This window comes from Antennarius striatus, chromosome 11, assembly GCF_040054535.1.
Source record: "Antennarius striatus isolate MH-2024 chromosome 11, ASM4005453v1, whole genome shotgun sequence".
NCBI lineage: Eukaryota > Metazoa > Chordata > Actinopteri > Lophiiformes > Antennariidae > Antennarius > Antennarius striatus.
Window position 1 is genome coordinate 2,378,516 of NC_090786.1, and position 20,050 is coordinate 2,398,565.

The 20,050-nt window shown below is 42.0% G+C and overlaps 2 protein-coding genes across 6 annotated transcripts in view; both read left to right on the forward strand.

Annotated features, from left to right (window-relative positions):
• Positions 1-378: 378 nt before the first annotated feature.
• The window catches only part of LOC137604275 (high-affinity choline transporter 1-like), a 34,775-nt gene continuing 15,103 nt past the window's right edge, over positions 379-20,050 (forward strand). The window contains exons 1-8 of one of the 5 annotated variants that reach the window (XM_068328322.1): positions 389-1,296; positions 1,673-1,789; positions 2,152-2,307; positions 3,114-3,262; positions 3,388-3,531; positions 3,656-3,809; positions 4,039-4,256; positions 5,122-6,523. In XM_068328322.1, the coding sequence (XP_068184423.1) occupies positions 1,113-1,296; positions 1,673-1,789; positions 2,152-2,307; positions 3,114-3,262; positions 3,388-3,531; positions 3,656-3,809; positions 4,039-4,256; positions 5,122-5,649 (1,650 nt within the window). In that variant the 5' untranslated portion in view covers positions 389-1,112 and the 3' untranslated portion in view covers positions 5,650-6,523. Of the gene's footprint in view, positions 1,337-1,672; positions 1,790-2,151; positions 2,308-3,113; positions 3,263-3,387; positions 3,532-3,655; positions 3,810-4,038; positions 4,257-5,121; positions 6,524-20,050 lie in introns of those variants that run through there. The other 4 variants (XM_068328318.1, XM_068328324.1, XM_068328325.1 and 1 more) reach the window with 4 other exon arrangements.
• Positions 9,350-19,234, forward strand: LOC137604012 (high-affinity choline transporter 1-like). Its single transcript, XM_068327925.1, has 8 exons — positions 9,350-13,236; positions 15,136-15,252; positions 16,720-16,875; positions 16,998-17,146; positions 17,242-17,385; positions 17,493-17,646; positions 18,040-18,257; positions 18,707-19,234. Exons 1-8 carry the CDS (start codon positions 13,053-13,055, stop codon positions 19,232-19,234), a joined length of 1,650 nt encoding a protein of 549 aa, XP_068184026.1. The 5' UTR covers positions 9,350-13,052.

Genomic DNA, 20,050 nt, shown 5'->3' on the forward strand with positions numbered 1-20,050 from the left:
AGGAATCGATCAAAACAAAAATGGAAATAATTAATAACCCCCTCAATTATCTCCATTAATAAATTGCGAACATCGATAATGTGCGGAAACAACTTTCTAAATTTAATAAGATCTTTATTTGACTTCACAATAACCGTATGAGTAGAAAAACAGGGAAATTACCTCAATATAAACCCAGGAAGTTCTGTGCCAATCCACTTTCCAAATGACCCAAAACATCTGTTTGAATATAATTCACTATAAGACTCTAATAGGCCATAGAATGCACACAATGCAACCTCCCAAACATCACGACAACCTCCACACCCTCTAGTCCCGCTCCCCTATTCAAAACTTCTCTCAATTTGCCTGTGATCTAAAAGCCCCCTCATATCTTAAATCATGCCCGTGTTATAATCCCACCCCTTTCCTGCCTCCTATACCAGAAGTAGAGGTCTCGAGGTTGACTTTGTTCGCCCTCCTTGGATGAGGGACAAGTCTTCCCTTGTCTGTTGGTAGGTAGCCGCCAACATAGGGTGGATAGTTTGTATTTGTAGTGTTTCTCCTTACGTCTCGTCTGGATGTGGTGATCCACTCGGGAGGTCAGTTCAAGTGGTCTTCCCGGTGAGTAGGGAGATCATAGGAAACCAGGGAATCTTTAATGGCCAGACACTAATGACAGGTTTGTGGCAATCGGATCTAAGAGCAGCTCTCTCAGACAGGTAAGTCCAATCAATGTTTATTACCTACTCAGGTGGATCAGCTAGATGTTGCATGGAAGACAAGAAGACAGTATCCAATAAGGTACAGGCCAGGCTTGAGGTTGTGATTTGAAGTCTAGTCTTTTGGGACAGACAATCGTAACAGGACAGGGACAGAATGGAAAAGGCAAAAAACGCTGGAGAGTTTGCAGTTAGCCCTCTATTTATATCACTCCCTAACACACTGTCTCCCTCCAGCAACAAAACATTACTGGAGAGGTATAGTGTGTTAGGAAGTGATATAAATAGAGGGTTAGCTACAGACCTCAGGCAGCTCTGACATGGGGTGGGGCAAATTGGTGCTGATGAGCGACTGACGGGCAAGGTTGGGCAGGGCAGAGTGCAAATTGTGACGCAGTCAAGAAGTACAACATGACAGTAAACATCCCAGGAGTGTTAGCAATGGCATTTTTCTACCTGCTGGTTCTTGGAACCGGCATCTGGGCGTCTTTCAAATCCAGAAGAAAGCAGAAGGAATGTTCAGCCACTGGAGTGGACATGGCCCTGCTGGGAAACCGGAGCATTAACTGTGTGGTGGGGATCTTCACCATGACAGGTGAGGAGAACACATCTGACAAAGACCAGGATGCAGATTTGTCAGTTCTATTTCTGGTGTTACAGATTGGGAACTTTCCTATTGCTTCACATACTTTCAAATCCAGACCTGTAGTTCCCGCTCAGATACACAGACAGGAAGTAACAAAAAAACCCTTATCCTACTCTTTCCTTATATCTTGGAAGTTTTTCAACATTTAAATTCAACCCAATGCTCCTTTTTCACCATTTGCCGACAGACAAGAGCTTTTTAATCTGCTCACACAAGTACACCCTAACGCACATGCATAAACCTGTGTGGCCTCTCAAGGCCCCCTTACCTTTTTAATATCTCCCTGTTTATGTTAATGCCATCTTTCTGTTACTGCATTCTGTAGCAACATGGGTGGGAGGAGCTTTCATCACAGGTGCAGTTGAGATGATGTACACGCCGTCCATGGGCCTAATCTATGCATTGGTGCTGCTTTCGGGATACAGCTTAACGTTCATTACTGGTAGGTGTTTGGACATGTGACGGAATAACGTGTGTGTAAAAAAGCAATCATGACCTGAAAGTTTCAAAAATGGAAATTATTCATTTTCATATCCTTCGAAATGGGAAATACTCATATTTACAGGATATTGTTAGCTACTTTTGCTTACATGCTAAAATTCTCCAATAGGGAAGCTTTATTGAAGACTAAATTGAAGTAGATTAGATAAATGGATGGATAGATGTTAAGGGAGGCCAGTGCATTCTACTTTGCCCTTCATTGTACACACAGTCCAAGTTGGTTGACCAGATATACTTTGTTTATCCCAAACTGGGACGATCACTGTACCTCAAATTTCTTGTCTGTCTCTGGTTTAAATGAAGGTGCTCTGGTCCTTGCCAAGCCAATGAAGGAAAGAAACTTTGTGACGATGTTGGACCCTTTCCAAATCAAGTACGGAAAAGTGATAACAACTGGAATGAGCGTGGTATCACTTTTACTTGACTTGACCTCAGTGCCTGCAACACTGCTTAGTCTAGGTATATCATATATGTAAATACCTTACATGCATTTGTAACTTTGTGCTAATAATTATATTTTTAGTCTTAAGTGTGTAAAATTATACTATGTAGGTACAATGACAATAATTGAGTGTGCATGGAGTGGTCACGTTGATGCATAGACAGACATCACCTTCATCCAGCCACGCCTGCAAGTCTGAAGCTGGATTCCTGGTTGTACTGATGTGGTTTCATTCCTCAGGCAATGACTGGTTTGTCAAGTGGTTGATCGTATTTCAACCCTGCTCTCCGGGGGTAATCTCTTCTTTACACTACTCTGAGCCAGAGATTGATGATATCTATGCACCACCAGTTCAGGTTCCTCCCAAAATAAGTTGATTTTGGCAGATCTTTTGGCATCTTAACCGTGCACCAGTTGCCTTTCATAAATCTTATTCTTAGTTGCAGGTTGTGCAAGACTGTGGTCTTGGTTCTGCTGTCCTTGATTACTCAAGAACATACAACTGAGTGATATAGATACCAAGAATACCTTGTTGGGTCTCCCAGCTCAAGCTCCACCATGAAAATTCTGGAACTGCATTTAGATTTTGACTCTCTCTTTAAACATTGTTCTCAGACCGTCTACTTTCCCTTGTCTAGTATCTCAAGAATCAAGCAAATTCTGTCCCAAGCTCAATATTGTTGTTAAGTGCTTGTCCATTTGGGTTTGTTGGACCTGCTCCCCCTAGAAAGGGCCATGACACAACTTGTGATTTGGTGATTCATAAATACATGAAGTTGAATTTTTTCCCCACTCACAGATCTAATATATTGATTTGTAATAGGAGGAATCATGAGCGTGGTTCTGGATTTGTCCAGATCTGTTTGCATTTGGATCTCTGCTGCTGTCGTCATCACCTACACATTGATGGGAGGTCTTTACTCTGTGGCCTACACAGATATTATACAGCTGGTCCTCATAGCCACTAGTTTGGTGAGTTATTTCTACTTTTGCATGTTAATGAAATGAGTTTTAATTTTAAAGGAAAAAAAAAACACTTGCAACTATCACGTCTTTAACATGTTTAGTTTTCGTCTTTGACATTTGTGTCCCTGCAGTGTATCTGTGCTCCCTTCGTATTAATGAATCCTGCCACCATGGACATCAGTCAGACTCTCATGAACAACTCCTTACACGCTCCCTGGATTGGTCAACCAGACCTGAAAAAGACCTGGATCATAATTGATGACGTCTTATTTTTGGTAGGGAAGTATTGCAACAAATATCAAATAGAATTCCCTTGTACTACAGAATATCAATAAACACAATTTACCCTATGTCCTCACCACCTTTTAAACTAAGTTACCGACTTGTTTCCCTTTGAAGGCCCTAGGTGGCTTGGCATATCAGAGCTTCCACCAGAGGATTTTGTCAGCCTCCTCCTTATCCACAGCTAAGACTTCCTGCTTTGTTGCTAGCTTCTTGTTATTTGTATTTGGGATACCTTCTATCCTGCTCGGAGCAGCTGCTGCATCTACAGGTAATGATACTGGGGGTGGGTATCAGATAAAGTACAAGAAGATACAATCATCATACCCTTTTCCAACACTGAATTTTGATAACATGAGAGTTTGGTGCCCTCTGGTGGATGTTGTATATCTGTTGGCCCCTTGGTGAACACATGGAGTAGAAAGTAAAGAGCTGGCTGTATATTTGTGAAATCCATCTATCACTTTTTTTTTTTTTCCTAAATTGGGTCCTTACCTCAGACTGGAACCAGACCACCTATGGTTCTCCATCTCCATTTGAACGTGGAGAAGCAGCTATGATTCTACCCATCACCCTGCAGCACCTAACCCCGCCCTTCATTGCCATTATTGGCGTGGCATGTGTGGCTGCTGCTGTGATGTCATCAGGCGACTCCATTTTACTTTCTGCAGCTTCTGTCTTCACCTCCAACATCTACAAGAACGTCCTGAGACCTAAGGTGAGAAAATGTACCTGTCTGTCAAAATCCCAACATTCTAACAAAATAACTAGGTTGAAAGGAGGTATGAAGCCTTCATTCTTAGATGATAGAATATGAATGAATTTCCCATGAATCACTTTAATGTCTAACAGTTAGACCTCATCGTGGTGTCATTTTTGTTCAATAATTCGGAGGATAAAAACGCTTAAATGTTTTCATTCTACATTAGAAAGAATCCTTTAAAATGGTCTTGAAGTCTACCCTCACACTGCCCTGCCCTCCCCCCACCACCTGACTACCTATCTCTCCCTCCGTCAACTCAGGGACTACGCACACGTCACTTCCACTATGAGATTAGAGTGAGATGTTAACCATCCCTTGTGTTTCGTCTTATACTCCGTGCTGTACTGTCGGATGTACTGTCTGTTTTGTACTACTTGTTGCACTGCCTGTGTTGTACTGCCTGTGTTGCACTGCCTGTGTTGTACAGCCTGTGTTGTACTGTCTTTGTTGTCCCGTGTTGTACTGCCTGTGTTGTACTGCCTGTGTTGTACTGCCTGTGTTGTACTGCCTGTGTTGCACTGCCTGTGTTGCACTGCCTGTGTTGTACTGCCTGTGTTGTACTGCCTGTGTTGCACTGCCTGTGTTGCACTGCCTGTGTTGTACTGCCTGTGTTGTACTGCCTGTGTTGTACTGCCTGTGTTGTACTGCCTGTGTTGTACTGTCTGTGTTGTCCCGTGTTGTACTACCTGTGTTGTACTGCCTGTTGTACTGTCTACCGTGGGTCAGAGAGGACTGCAATTTCATCTGTGCTGTATGTCGTGCATGTATGGTACATTTGACAATAGAGCTGACTTTGACTTTTTTCCTTCCTATCCTTCAGGCATCAGACAGAGAGGGTCAGTGGGTGATCCGTATTTCTGTAGTGGTCGTGGGTGTGGTTGGTACATCACTCACCCATCTGAAAAACAGCATCATTGTATTCTGGTTCTTTAGCTTTGAAATGGCCTACATCATCATCTTTCCTGAACTTGTCTGTGTCCTCTTCTTTAACATTTCCAATGATTACGGGGCTGTTATGGGTTTACCAATGGGAATGCTGATAAGACTGCTCAGTGGAGACCCTTTATTAGGATTGGAACCAATTCTACATTTCCCAGGATGCACTCTGGAGAATGGTGTTTACGTCCAGTATGCTCCTGTCAAGACCATCTCAATGCTGACTGCCATTGCTGCCATCTTGTTGATCTCCCTCCTTGCGTCGGTCCTCTTCAACAGAGGTGTTTTACCTGAGAAATGGGATGTGTTTAAGGTGACAACTCAGAAGGTACCTGTACCACTGACACCACTGGGTGGTGCCAACGAAGAAGACCCTCAGTGTTCAACACCAATGATTAGCTCTAGTTGTTAGTGTTACGTTAAATAGTGTCTATTTTCTGTTTGACAAATATTGGAATATTGGATGGGTTAATGACATACAGTCAGTCAGTTGGGGAAAGTCTATTATTTAAAATTGACTAAGGAATATAAAACAACAACAATTCAATTTACCTTTGGTTAGATTTTTCAGTAGTTCATGTAAAATTTCTGAGATTTTTTCTATACACGTAAGAAGATTATCCCCCTCCATGTGTGAAAGAACAGACAAAAAATCTTCACACAAACATACATTTCTTGTGTGTTTATGCTAAACTCTGTCAGGATGCATAACGCTGGTGAAAGGAGACAATCTATCATCTCTCTGTCACTTTGAAATCATTCCCGATGATCTATTTCCACTTCCGGAATTGTTATTTTTATTTTGTTGTTCTTCTTATTTATTTATTTATTTAGTTTTTTTGGACATGTCATTACAACAGACTTCACCACCTTCGTCTCATTTACAACATCAACAACATCTGGAAAAACAGGGCTGGTGGGTAGAAGTCTTTTGGCTTGTGAAGTCCCGTCCCCAGAGTCAACCAAACACCCCATTACATGATGTTTTCTACCAATTAATACAATAAATACATTACATTTTGACAGTTATTGTGGCACATTGTTGTTTCAAACCGTCCATTCAGTTCTAATAGACATACGGTATGTGTCTTCACACGTCTTCATCAGTTCCTTTAGTGAACATACATTGTTTAGTGAAGTTGAGTAGCTCTGATGTGACCCAGAGCATGGTCACATGGTCACATTGGCATTCTTCGAAGGAACAACAAGTTCTGTCTATTATAGATGGTCAAAACATCTATAATAGACTTTTGGTTAACTATGTCAAGAGTTAACCAACATTTCTATGAGTCCTGTAACCTTGCAATATCAATTCTTTATATGCATTTTTAATGGCAGACAGGGTTCCTAGACTCCTAACTTCCTTGTCCAAATTGTTCTATAGATTGACACCAGTTGAAAAAATAGAGAATATTTTTAATGTAGTTCTTGATTCATTCTGTAAAATGTTGTGTTTCCTCTCAATTGATAGTTGGACTCACTATTCTGGAAGTGTTCAAGTAAATTTTGTGGTAAACATTTGTTGGCCACCTTGTACTTGCGTTGGGCAGTGTTATCGCTTATGAGTTCATGTAGCTTAAATAATTTGGATGTAATGAATAATTAATTTGTGTGTGCTTTATAATGGACATTGTGAAGAATTCTAATGGCTTTTTTCTGGAGTAAGAATAGATATACTCTACCATGTCCCAAGGTAGAGTTGACACATTTCAACGCAGCTCTGCTATGGATAGGTGAGGGGTGATACTGTTGTTTGGGAGGTGTAGGTCCACAGCAGATGGTCCACAGTGGATGGGTGGATGAGGGGTGGAACAGTATGGTGGCACGGAGGAAAAAGGAAGCTGGACCCCAGCCGATGATTGGGTTAGCGGTGGTACTGGTGGGATGGGAAGAGCAGGTCCACAGCAGATGGGTGGATGAGGGGTGAACCTGGGAAAAACCTGTGAGGACATAGAGTAGAGACTCCAGGGAAGAAGTTTAGTTAGTAGGGTGTGATTGGAGACTTGGAGAGTGAGATCAGAGAGGAGGAGGAGTAACAGAGATGGTTGGAGAGAAGGAGGAGAGAGGTACTCAGTGAGTCTGGATGCTAAGTCTCCAGCAGTGTAGGTCTATATGAAAAGAAAAACAAAAAAACAAAAACAAAAACAAAAACCCCCCAAAAACGTAGTAACCCAAGTTGCCTTAATTGTAAAATTTATGAAAAAGAAAAGTTTTAAGTCTAGTCTTAAATAGTGAGAGGGTGTCTGCCCCCCGAACTGAGGTAGGGAGGTGGTTCCACAATAGAGGGGCTTGATAGCAAAAGGCTCTAGCCCCCGTCCTACTTTTGTAAATTCTAGGAACCACCAGTAGGCCGGTATGTTGAGAGCGTAATGCTCTAGATGGAGCGTAATGCTCTATATGGTACTAAAAGTTCCTTCAGATAGGTCGGTGCCTGGCCACGAAGGGCTTTGTAAGTGAGGAGGAGTATTTTAAAATCTATCCTAGCTTTCAAAGGAAGCCAGTGCAGAGAAGCCTACACAGGAGAAATATGGTATCTGGTACTGGATCCTGTTCAGAGCCTGGTCTCTGGCACTGGTCCTGGTCAGAACACGGGCGGCAGCATTCTGAATTAGCTGAAGAGTCTTCAGCGACTTTTTGGGGCAGCCTGAAAAAAGTGCGTTACAGTAATCTAGTCTGGAAGTGATGAAAGCGTGGATTAATTTCTCTGCATCATTCCGTTTTAAAATATGTCTGATTTTAACAATGTTTGAGATGGAAAAAGGCCGTTCTAGAAACCTGCTTAATGTGTGTGTTAAACCAGAGATCCTGATCAAAGATGACACCTAGGTTCCTCGCAGTGGTTTTGGCCTCAAACGTGATGCCATCCAAGGTTATTACATCACTGGGCACTACATCCCTAACAGTTTTTGGGCCGAGCACAATGACCTGTTTTATCAGAATTGAGATGCAAAAACTTATTTGTCATCCAATCTTTAATCTCTTCGATACACGCCTGTAATTTTCACAACTGATTGAGTTCATCAGGTTTAATCGAGAGATATAATTGCGTATCATTGGCATAACAATGGAAATTGATGGAATGTTTCCTTATCAAATTACCCAGAGGAAGCCTGTATAAGATAAACAGTATTGGACCAAGAACCGAGCCTTGAGGAACTCCATAGCTAACTGTGGTCAACTGAGAGGAGTCGTTATGAACGTGCAAAAGCCTTCTTGTGCTGCTCTCATCTGGCCGCTTCAGTAAACATGCAAATATTAACTATCGCATAGATATCTCCTAATGTGGACTTCACCTCCATCTATCTCCCTCCTAGTCACCTCCTCTAAATGGTAAATAAATACAATGCAGATTGAGCAACAAAATCATGCAAAAAAATCTTTCTGGTGTCATCGGGCATCCAGACATGACAGATACAAAGGTTGATGGATGGGAAGCGACAAAAGTTAACATGCATGAATGTAAATGCAGTACCACCAGGTCTGGATGGGGGGGCAGTGGTGCTACAATACAAGCAAAGTACGAGAGATAGGTATGTATCCAACAACAAAAAAAGAAGATATTACAAAAAAGCACTGATTCAAAGTGATGATCGGAGGCGTTCAGAACGAGCCGTCAGGTACCATCTGATAGGCAACCCACCCATGGAGACCAAACAGTCTGGGACAGAAGGGCAGACAAGTCTCCAAAAATACATAAAGTAATTTGCCAAATGAGTCAGAGATGCCCAGTGTCCATCACACCAGTACCAGTAATTCATGTGTCATGTGTCAGTTGTTGACATTCCTCCTTCATGTTTATCCTGTTCCCTATCTGCTAGATCTCGAGGCACATTGTTCATCAGTCAGGCAATATTTTCTTGTCAGCATACTTGATTAGGATGAATCAGGCAAGCAACTCCAAGGAGTCATGCCATTATTTGAAATGAAACCAGTTTGTCCTCTGCCAACATTAGGGAAGGTATTTCTATTTCCTCATGTTCACATGTAGAGGAAGCCATTCAAGTAGTAGTACACCATGGCAGTAAGCATCCCAGGAGTGATAGCAATAATATTTTTCTACCTGCTGGTTCTTGGGACTGGAATCTGGGCTTCTTTCAAGTCCAGAAGGAAGCAGCAGGAATGTTCAGCCACTGGTGTGGACATGGCCCTGCCGGAGCATTAACTGTGTGGTGGGGATCTTCACCATGACAGGTGAGGAGAACACAGTCAACGATCAGAATGCGAGGTTTTGCCTTCTGGTTATGTTGTTATGATTTGGAAACTTTGAAATCATTACTTACTTTCAGTTTCATTCTCCTAGTTACTGCTCAGATTCTCGGATTGATCATAGAGCCCAGTGGACTTTCAAAGATGGGCTTCATTTTAGAGATGTGGAATGTGAGGTGGATTTGCATGGCCTAGGGTATTCTTAAACAACAGCTGCAAGGTTTTTGATTACCAGGATGTTGAAAGAACCGATAAACCTAAATACTAGCTTGGCATCCACTCGAAGAAGTGAGTCCGGGGTGAACAGAAGTTGGTTGACCAGTCCGGTCCGCAGTTGCAGCCTTAGGTACTTGTAATTACCTACCACCTCTATCTTCCTGCCTTTGATGACCAGACTGGGGTCTGTCTGTCAGGCAGCTGGTGATTCACCTTACTAGGTGGGGGTCCACAGTCATTGTGGCCAGTTTCTCCAGCAGCATCCAGGGCCAGATGGTGTTAAAGGCACCTGAGAAGTCAAAGAAAAGCATCCTAACAGCCCAGCCCCCAACCTCCAGGTAGGAGAGTGCATGGTGGAGGAGGTGCAGGACAGCAACCTGGGAGCTGGAGAGGGTCCATAACAACCCGCACCTGGGGACGCATGAGCTCCAGAACCAGATGCCCGAGTCTTTGTAATGCAGGAAGAGTGACTGGTCGGTAGTCTTTGAGCTCTGTGGGGCATCCCTTCATAGATATAAGAGCCTTCCTCATCTCTTCCTTGATCCCACTCCTGAATGCCTACATTTCCCCGCTCAGGACAGCCTTGACCTTCATGGTTACCCAGGGTTTTTGTCGGTGTAGCGCTTGACTGTCCTGATGGGGATCACTGTGCACACAGAAGTTCATGTAACCTGTTAACTCGTTGGCTGCCAGGGCTTTGTAGAAATTGCTCTTCTTTGTAGGACTTTCTCTGATGCTTCTGACATTTTCTTCCTGTTCTTGACCAATCGCAAGATGCTTTGCTCCGAGCAACACTGTATTCATTCACGGGTGAGTGCTGACATACACATATTTTGTTGAATCTTAGCTGCCGCAGGTTTTCCGTACTCTTCTGATTCACCATCCTTTGTAACTGGATTCATTGAAGTCTGATTGTCACTGACAAGCTCCGCCTATTGAAAAACATAACTGACATCACTAGACGTCACCAACTTTGTCACCAACTTAGTCTCTCAATCACCAGCTACCGAATCAGCGTTCAATGATCTAAAGAGCCCTCCACCTGACCCTCCTTTTGTTGCTTAAGTATTCGAACCCTGCCTTTCCAGTTGACTTTGTCAGACTTTCCATTTTTTTTACAACCAATTTTGTGATTAAGTCTTCTGCCTGTCAGTTTTGTATTATCTGCCCGTTTATGAACCCTACCTGTACCTGGACTTGCTTTTGTCTACTCAGCTGTCTTTAAGTGAATCTTTATTCTGATTCGTGATCTGAGTCAACACAAAAAGGTCAACACCAACTATGATTTCTTTATTCATTGCAAAGAAGAAAGTCAACATATGTTAATAGGAATGCAAACAAATAAAGAAAAAACCATGGCCTAAATTATTAACTTCACATTTAACTAGTCAAAACGTAGACCCCGTAGCTACATGGGTGGGAGGAGCCTTCATTGTTGGTACAGCTGAGATACTGTAAATACCCTCCATGGGCCTGACACAGGCTTTACCTCTGATGCTTTCATTGAGCTCAACTTTCATTTTTGGTAAGTGTGTGCACATCTATGTGAAGTGCATGGGTCAAACAAACAGCCTACACAAAACCAGTCTAAAGAGACAATCATCACTCCACATGTCTTTTGAACTTTAAAAAATAAATAAATTTGTTGCTAATTTAAACATTTGGAAAAGCTTCTTAATCTCAGTGGAGTAGGGATGCGGGCTTCTTGGTTAAATAAAGGTAAACAATAGGTCAACCTTCCCTTTCTTTGGGATAGAGACGGTAGACTGGCAGACAAGGCAAATGCACTTCAAAAATGTCATAGTGTCCCAATCCGTATGAAAGTGTTACGTTTTTGTTGTCTCACTTGGTCCAGCACTCCCACTCATTTTTATACTTTTTCCTCAGTTTAAGACAAAAAAAACAACAACCATGGGCGAAAAGTTATACGTAACTCACGAGCTGACTCCTTCTGTTTGAGTTTCTAGCTCTCGCACCGCTGTTTGTGCATGTGTGGTGACCTAAATTTAAGATATCTATGTTTTAAATGTCATGCAATCACCTCGCAATTGATGTGTTGAGCACCCCAGTTAACAGAAACCATGGTCATGCAACTAAATATTAGTTTGTGATTTTCAGGAAAAAAATCTTCGAGGATTTCTTAGTTTATACAAAAGATTTTTGATTCTGTACATTATATTTCTTGACTTTCTGTAAAATATCATCAAAGACAATGACTTTTTCCATTTTTCTTGATTTAAAATACGTATAATGTGAAGTGTCCCCAAGTCATTTGTGTCTATTCAAATAAAAAGTATTTCAGGAACTCTCATTTTTAGACACACTGCTATTTTTATGAGCATGACTACATATCCAAACATTCCAATCATAACCTGTCAGCATCACCAGTCATCTTCACTTGTGGTGTAACAACATATTTCTGGCAACAGGAAAAACTTCAAGCCGTTCCAATAAGTCCAGTTGACAGAATCTCCATAGACTGGGACTAAAATATTAGAGTTTAAGTTTTTTAGTTTAAGCCCTTTACTCCTCTAGGGTGCATAGGCCGTTGATAAACGCTCTTCATTTCACTCGGTTTGTAGCTGTACTTTCGAGGTCTCTCCAGTTGAGCCCACTCTCTACCATTTCTGCTTCAACGCTTCTTCCCCAACTGTTCCTGAGGTGACCTCATTTCCTTTTCCCTTGGGGGTTCCATTGCAGAGGTTGTTGGGCAATGTTTGTTGTGGGTTTTCGGAGGGTATAGCCGATCCAACTCCACTTTCTCTTCCGGATTTGTGTGCCAATGGGATCCTGGTTTGTTATTTTCCACAGTTACTTTGTCTTTCCACCAGATGTGAAGGATTCTTCTTAGGCAGGTATTGATGAACGTTTGCAGCTTTTGCGTTGAGAGTTTCACAACACATCACATGTTTCACACTGGAGTTAAAGATGCACAATTTGTGTTGATAGAGATGTTTTTTGAGCTGCAGATCTTTCTGAGCATGTTAAGCACTACTCTAGCCTTGTCAGTTCTGCTTCTTATGTCAGCATCAGTACCTGCGGTGGTGTCCACCACACTGCCTAGGTAGGTAAATGGTTCTACCTCTTCTAGGCCAGTGTTGTTAATGGAGATACGGTAGTTGGTTTTGGCATGGAGCTTGGATCACCTGTGAATTTGCTGTATTGGGAATGAGACCAAGTTTTATTGCAGCTTTTGCAAATCTGTCTTTTCTTGCATTTGTTCTTGTGTATGTGAATGGAGAGCTATGTCATTCGCAAACTCAACAACCAAAGAATAAAGGTTACAAAAAGGAAAAACTGTAAGACAAACCTTTTTGAGTAACTGTCGGAACATTTCTCTGTGTCAGTCTCTCAGACGTCTTTGTTAGATTGTCAGGTACAGGTTAGTCCACCATGGCTGTGAATGTTCCAGGATTGCTAGCAATAGCGTTTTTCTACCTGATGGTTCTTGGAACCAGCATTTGGGCATCCTTCAAGTCCAAAAGAAAGCAGAGGGAAAGTGCAGCCACTGGAATGGACATGGCCCTGCTGGGAAACCGGAGCATTAACTGTGTGGTGGGGATCTTCACCATGACAGGTGAGGAGAGCACAGCCGACAAATTCACAATTAGAACTTTAACCAAATCCTCCAATTTCCTCTTCACTAACACTCCTATTATTTCTGCCACTGGTTTGTCTTCCCATCTGTTAGCAGGATAACTGAACATGTATTGTAATGATATCTGTTGGGGTGGTAAATTCCAGCCTCAGCATCATCCTGATCAAGAATGTTTTCAATAAGAGGTTTTGGTACTGTAATAAGGTTACATTGACAAACAAATAAACTGACAAACAAATAAATAGAAATGAGTCTGGTTCTTGTTCCATAGATTGAATACATCACAAACGTAAAGGTACTCTTGCCTGAACGTTTGATTTCTGGTAATATGGAAGTATTACTGTTAAGATTGCTTTTCCAAATCAGTGCACTTAGTTTCCTTACCGAAACGGGGCGGAGCGGCAGTGGCTCAGCGGTAGAGCAGACGTCTTGAAGTCTTGGAGACCAGACATCGTCCAGCCATCGGTGGTTCGAGTCCCGCTCCCACCAGGACATCTCCGGAGTGTGAGCTGATGGTGGGAGGTGTCAGCTCACCTCCCAGCCGTCACTCTACCTACCCCTACTGTTTGTTGTGACTAATTGCATGCCTACAGGACCCAAGTGTGCTGTGTTTCAGGGGCCTTTATATAACCATATATATGCATGATTTAACATATGTAACTGCATGTCGTGTGTAGTGAGGAAGATAATTTCCCCCTTGAGGGACAAGAAAGTGGACTTTCTTCTTTCTTCTTCTTCTGAAATTACCCTCTGCCAAGGGATACAGCTAAGTTACTTGTACAGCACGTCTTCAGGCTACATGAAATCCCTGTGGATGTGGTGTCAGACAGAGGTCCCCAGTTCACCTCAAATTTTTGGCATGCTTTTTGTAATCTTCTAGGTGCCAAAGTAAGTCTGTCTTCAGGTTTTCATTCCCAGTCAAATGGCAAGTCACAGTGAGTCAGAACCAGCAGATGGAGACAGTGTTGTTGTGTCTGACATCACAGGACCCTATAGGCTGGAACCTCCAGCTGCCGTGGGTAGACTAATCCATGAACTCATCCTTTTGACTGGCCTGTCCCCATTCCAATGCTGCCTCAGCTATCAGCCTCCTTTGTTCCTGGTCAAAGAGGACAAGGTCAAGGTTCCCTTAGTCCATCTGATGCTGTTGCTGAACATGGTGGTGGACCTTGGGCGGCATTTTTTGCTCACAGACCAGAGCGAAGCATCAAACAGACCATTGCCACACCAGGGCTCCCTACTACTCCCAGGGGTAGTGGATGCAGCTTTCGACCTGTGACCTTCCTCTGAAGATGACTTCCCCAAAATTACTGTCAGGATTCTGGTCTTGACTGTTGTTTTTGTCTCCTGGGGTGGGGTAATTCTGGACTTGGTTTGTTTTGGAGCCAGGTATTTATCATGTGCCCAGAGACATGCTCATGTCTTTTACTGGGCAACTTCCTGCCTTTGTTTTTTTCCCTCCACCTGACCCTCCTTTTGTTGCTTAAGTATTTGAACCCTTCCTTTTCAGTTGACTTTGTCAGATCTTGACATTATGTCCCACTTGTTACCTGACTGCCAAGTGAGTAAAAGAATTACAGATTTATAATTTTTACCGGTTAAAACCTATTTTGTGATTAAGTCTTCTGCCTGTCGGTTTTGGGTTATTTGCCAGCACCTGTTTATCTGTATCTGCCCGTTTATGAACCCTACCTGTACCTGGACTTGATTCCCGTTTTGACTTATGACACAAAGGTTAACACTAAATATGATTTCTGTATTCATTGCAAAGTAGAAAGTCAGCCTGTGTTAATAGGAGTGCAAAGAAATAAAGAATAAACCATGGCCTAAATTATTGACTTCACATGTAACTGGTCGATGAAATGTCTTCTCCCGTAGCTACGTGGGTGGGAGGAGCCTTCATTGTTGGTACAGCTGAGATAGTGTACATGCCCTCCATGGGCCTGACACAGGCGGTGCCTCTGATGCTTTCATTGAGCTCAACTTTTATTTTTGGTAAGTGTGTGCACATCTACGTTAAGTGCATGAGTCAAACAAAAAGCCTACACAAAACCAGTCTAAAGAGACAATCATTACTTTTTTCATTTTATATTTGCTGCCAATTTAAACAATTGAAAAAGCTTATTAATCTCTGTGGAGAGGGGGTGGGGGCTTCTTGGTTAAATAAAGGTCCAATAGGTCCACCTTTCCCTTCTTTGGGATAGAGACAGGAGACTGGCAGACGAGGCATATGCACTTCAAAAATGTCATAGTGTCCCAATCCGTATGAAAGTGTTACGTTTGTGTTGTCTCACTTGGTCCAGCTCAGCCACTCATTTTTTATAGTTTTTCTTAAGTTTAAGACAAAAAAAAAACATGGTCTAAAAGTTATATGTAAGTTGCTAGCTGACTCCTTTTTGTTTGTGTTTCTAGCTCTAGCAATGCTGTTTGGGCATGTGTTGTGACCTAAATTTAAGATATCTATGTTTTAAATGCCATGCAATCACCCTGACTACCGTTGGGATCGACCGGTTGATCACAATTGATGTGTTGAGCACCCCTGATGTACACTGAAAAGCATTAGCCACTCTTGCTAAAGAATTCCAATGTGGTAGCTCTCCGAAAAAGACAGCGAATGGAACAATTGAGTAGCCTTTCATTACTGAGTGAAGTTGCCAGTGATAGATTGTATGTGAATTACATTTTGGCAACATCAAGTTGCGCTGTGCTGTACAATGTTGATTCTCAACATTGCAGACCAGGCCTATCTACTATTGACATCCCTCTGCCTGGGGCAAATAATTCTGTGGTAACAATGAGCGTTGGATTTTCTTCTAAAGTAGATGGAATGCAAAATCCATTATGTCTGCTGGTATGTCAGCTATCTTTTAATACCCTAGGTAAAGAACTCTGACTGGTTTATGTGCAAATCAGTGTCAAATCTCATGAAGGCCTGGGGAAATCCAAGACAACAACTACATGTTGGTCTGCTGAAGTCAATGATGTTCATCATTGAGAATAAATCTATAAATCACAGACTTGGAAGCCTAATTCAGACTTGTCCAGACTGTTTGCATGTGGGAGTTCCACGATGGAAGTCGATCTGTAACCTGGAACAGTGACTGAGCAAGACTATTTATATACTGTAAATGTAGACTAACAGCCTGAACCTACCATGTTGTGTAATCCGATATAATTTACGTAGTCAGATAAATGCCCTTATGCCACAGGCAACCTTCCAACTGAACTAAGTAATCGCAAGTATGAACAGGCCTTATTGATCAAGAATGTACCACCAATCACTATCCTTCTATGTCAATAAACCTGAAGTCAAGTTGATATACACGAAGAACTCAAACTTATCTTCTATGCCAGTTCAAAATCTACAATTTTACTATTTCTTCGTAAAGGAATCATATTATGATCATAATAAAGTCTTTCTTTTTGTCTAACTACAACGTTCTCTCTCCTTTTCAAATGAAGGAGCTCTTGTCTTGGCAAAGCCATTGAAGAAAGGGAACTTTGTGACAATGCTGGACCCATTTTATATGAAGTATGGAAACGGGATATCGACTGGACTGAGCCTGGTATCACTTGTAATTGATATGATCGTGTTTCCAGCAACACTGATGGGTTTAGGTACAGAATATGCAAGAAAATCCATTCTTACTGTGTGGATATAATGTCAATTCTACAGTGGATATAAGGGGATAAAAATTCACACAAAGACTTGATCGAAAGTTCATCTGATGCGTTTACAGGAGGAATTATGAGCTTGGTCCTGGATTTTAGCTTCTCTCTTTCCATCTGGATCTCTGCTGCTGTCGTCATCACCTACACAATGATGGGAGGTCTCTACTCTGTGGCATACACTGATATCATTCAATTGAACCTTATATTCATTGGTTTGGTGAGTCTGTTTAAAAAAAACTCCAAAGGATAGATAACTTGAGGTAACATGTTTGAAATGTCTCTTGTTCACCTTTGACATTTGTGTCTCTGCAGTGCATCTGTGTTCCCTTTGTTTTAATGAATCCTGCCGTCATGGACATCAGTCAGACTCTGATGAACAACACCTTCCATGCTCCCTGGATTGGTCAACCAGACATTAAAAGAATCGGGATTATAATTGATGACTTTTTATTCATGGTAAAGAAGTAATGGACGTTCAAACATAATTTAGTCTTGTCTTAATCTGAATGTTGATAAATGAGCAATGTTCCTGCCCTTAATCCACTAACTAGTTTACTTTTAAGGGTCTTGGAAATGCAGCATCCCAGACGTTTCAACAGAGGATCTTGTCAGCTTCCTCCTTAACCACAGCCAAGACCTCGTGCTTTGTTGCTTCCGTCTTAGTACTTGTATTTGGGATACCTCCTATCCTGCTTGGAGCAGCTGCTGCATCCACAGGTAAAAACGAGGTAAATGAGGGATGGCAATTAAAAACACCTTGAGAAGATACTCTCGTGATTTCTTTCTTTCCCCAAGGACGTATCTGAAGGAGTTCTTCACAGCTGTTCCCCCAAGTCTAGATTATTGGCAGAGAAATACTGCAAATTTTTCCTAGATGAACTACAGTATTTTGTCTAACTGGTATTTGGAACAGTCAACACTGTGGTACAGAAACATGGCAGCTGCCTCACAGATGACCAGTATGCACCACATCCTGATAGAAAATCAGTTTGAATAGTTAATTTAGAAATGAAAGACATCCTTAAATGAACTTAACACCTCAAGAGTAAAGAGATCACTCAAACAGATCAACCCGTCATTTTAGACTCTTCTTTTGGGTCCTTACCTCAGACTGGAACCAGACCACCTATGGTTCTCCATCTCCATTTGAACGTGGTGAAGCAGTTTTGGCTCTACCCATTGTCCTGCATCACCTCACCCCGCCCTTCATCTCCATTGTTTGTGTGGCGTGTGTGGCTGCTGCTGTGATGTCATCAGGCGACTCCATTTTGCTTTCTGCAGCTTCTGTTTTCACCTCCAACATTTACAAGAACGTCCTGAGGCCTAAGGTGAGAAACTTTACCTGTCCTGAGTTTGGTTTATCTGCCGTAACAATGGATCAAATATGTCCAAAGTGGAGGAAAATCTGAGGCTTGAAACAGTAGTCCTTGGTCCATCTTAATCATCATTTCCATTTGCATTGTTTGTGTCAGGTTGAATGATGGATAACTGTGTTCCAGTTTAATGTTAAATTAATCAGATGGCTTTACTTGGACCTAATATGTCTAAAACATGTACGTTACGCAGTTCAAAGTGGTTATCGGTTGGAATTCCTCAAGGTTCTGGACTGGTGCCACTTTAGTTCCTGGAACATATGAAATACGTGACAGTAGCAGTGAGGTATAGACTGCCAATATATGTGAATGATTCCACTTTGCTGGTTTCAGGAAGGGATATTTGGAGCTACAGTCTCAGTAATTTGACATTTATCCATTCATTCTCTTCCTCTTGTCCTCAGGCATCAGACAGAGAGGGTCAGTGGGTGATCCGTATTTCTGTGGTGGTCGTGGGTGTGGTTGGTACATCACTCACCCATCTGAAAAACAGCATCATGGTATTCTGGTTCTTTAGCTTTGAAATGGCCTACATCATCATCTTTCCTGAACTCGTCTGTGTCCTCTTCTTCAACATCTCCAATGGTTACGGGGCAGTTATGGGCTTACCAATGGGAATGCTGATAAGACTGCTCAGTGGAGACCCTTTATTAGGATTGGAACCAATCCTACATTTCCCAGGATGCACTCTGGAGAATGGTGTTTACGTCCAGTATGCTCCTGTCAAGACCATCTCAATGCTGACTACCTTTGCTGCCATCTTGTTGATCTCCCTCCTTGCGTCGGTCCTCTTCAACAGAGGTGTTTTACCTGAGAAATGGGATGTGTTTAAGGTGACAACTCAGAAGGTACCTGTACCACTGACACCACTGGGTGGTGCCAACGAAGAAGACCCTCAGTGTTCAACACCAATGATTAGCTCTAGTTGTTAGTGTTACGTTAAGTCATGTATATTTCCTGTTTCATAAATATTGTTGAAATATTGGATAATATCTTCTGGGTCAATGATGCACAGTCAGTCAGTTGGGGAAAGTACGTTATTTACAATTGGTCGAGGAATATACACAGTTTGACAAATACACCTCAAAAATAAAAACAAATCACTTCAACTTTGCTTTGATTTTTCATGTCTGTCTGTCTGTCTATCCAAAAGATGATCCCACTCTGACATGTCAGAGAAAAACATGCATTTCCAGTTTGTTTATGCTGTCAGGATACATAACACTGGTGAAAAGGAGGATCTATTGTCTCTGTCACTTTGAAATGATTCCCAAGGCAGTTAGGATGAATATTTTACTTACAGTTATGCTCAGAATTTTAGTCTAAGGGCCACAGACAGTTTGTCAGACAATCTCCAAACACTGAAATGAAGCCACAGGACAAAGTGAAGATGGTGATGCATGATTGTGCAAGCATCATGATATGGGATGTTTATCATACTATTTTATTGGTCCTATTTATCAATTACCGGGGATCATGGATCAGTTTGAGTCCGTCAGAACACTGGAAGTAGTCATGTTGGTGTATGCTGAAGAGGAAATGCCCTTTAAATGTGTGTTTCTACAAGAAAATGACCCCAAACGTACCCGCAAGCCAGCAAAATCATGGTTCCAGACAAACAAAATATTCAGACCTCAATCACATAGAAAAATTGTGGGCTGACATAAAAAATGCTTTGCATGAAGCAAAACCAAGAAATGCATGTTGTGTTGTGGGCTGGAGTATCTGTTGACTGGTGCCAGAAGTTG

Excerpts from the sequence above, each read along its gene's own strand:
- LOC137604012 (XM_068327925.1), top strand. The coding sequence starts at position 13,053 with ATGGCTGTGAATGTTCCAGGATTGCTAGCAATAGCGTTTTTCTACCTG. Across the intron at positions 15,253-16,719 it reads GAGCTCAACTTTTATTTTTG|GAGCTCTTGTCTTGGCAAAG; the intron begins GTAAGTGTGTGC and ends TTTCAAATGAAG. Across the intron at positions 16,876-16,997 it reads AGCAACACTGATGGGTTTAG|GAGGAATTATGAGCTTGGTC; the intron begins GTACAGAATATG and ends ATGCGTTTACAG.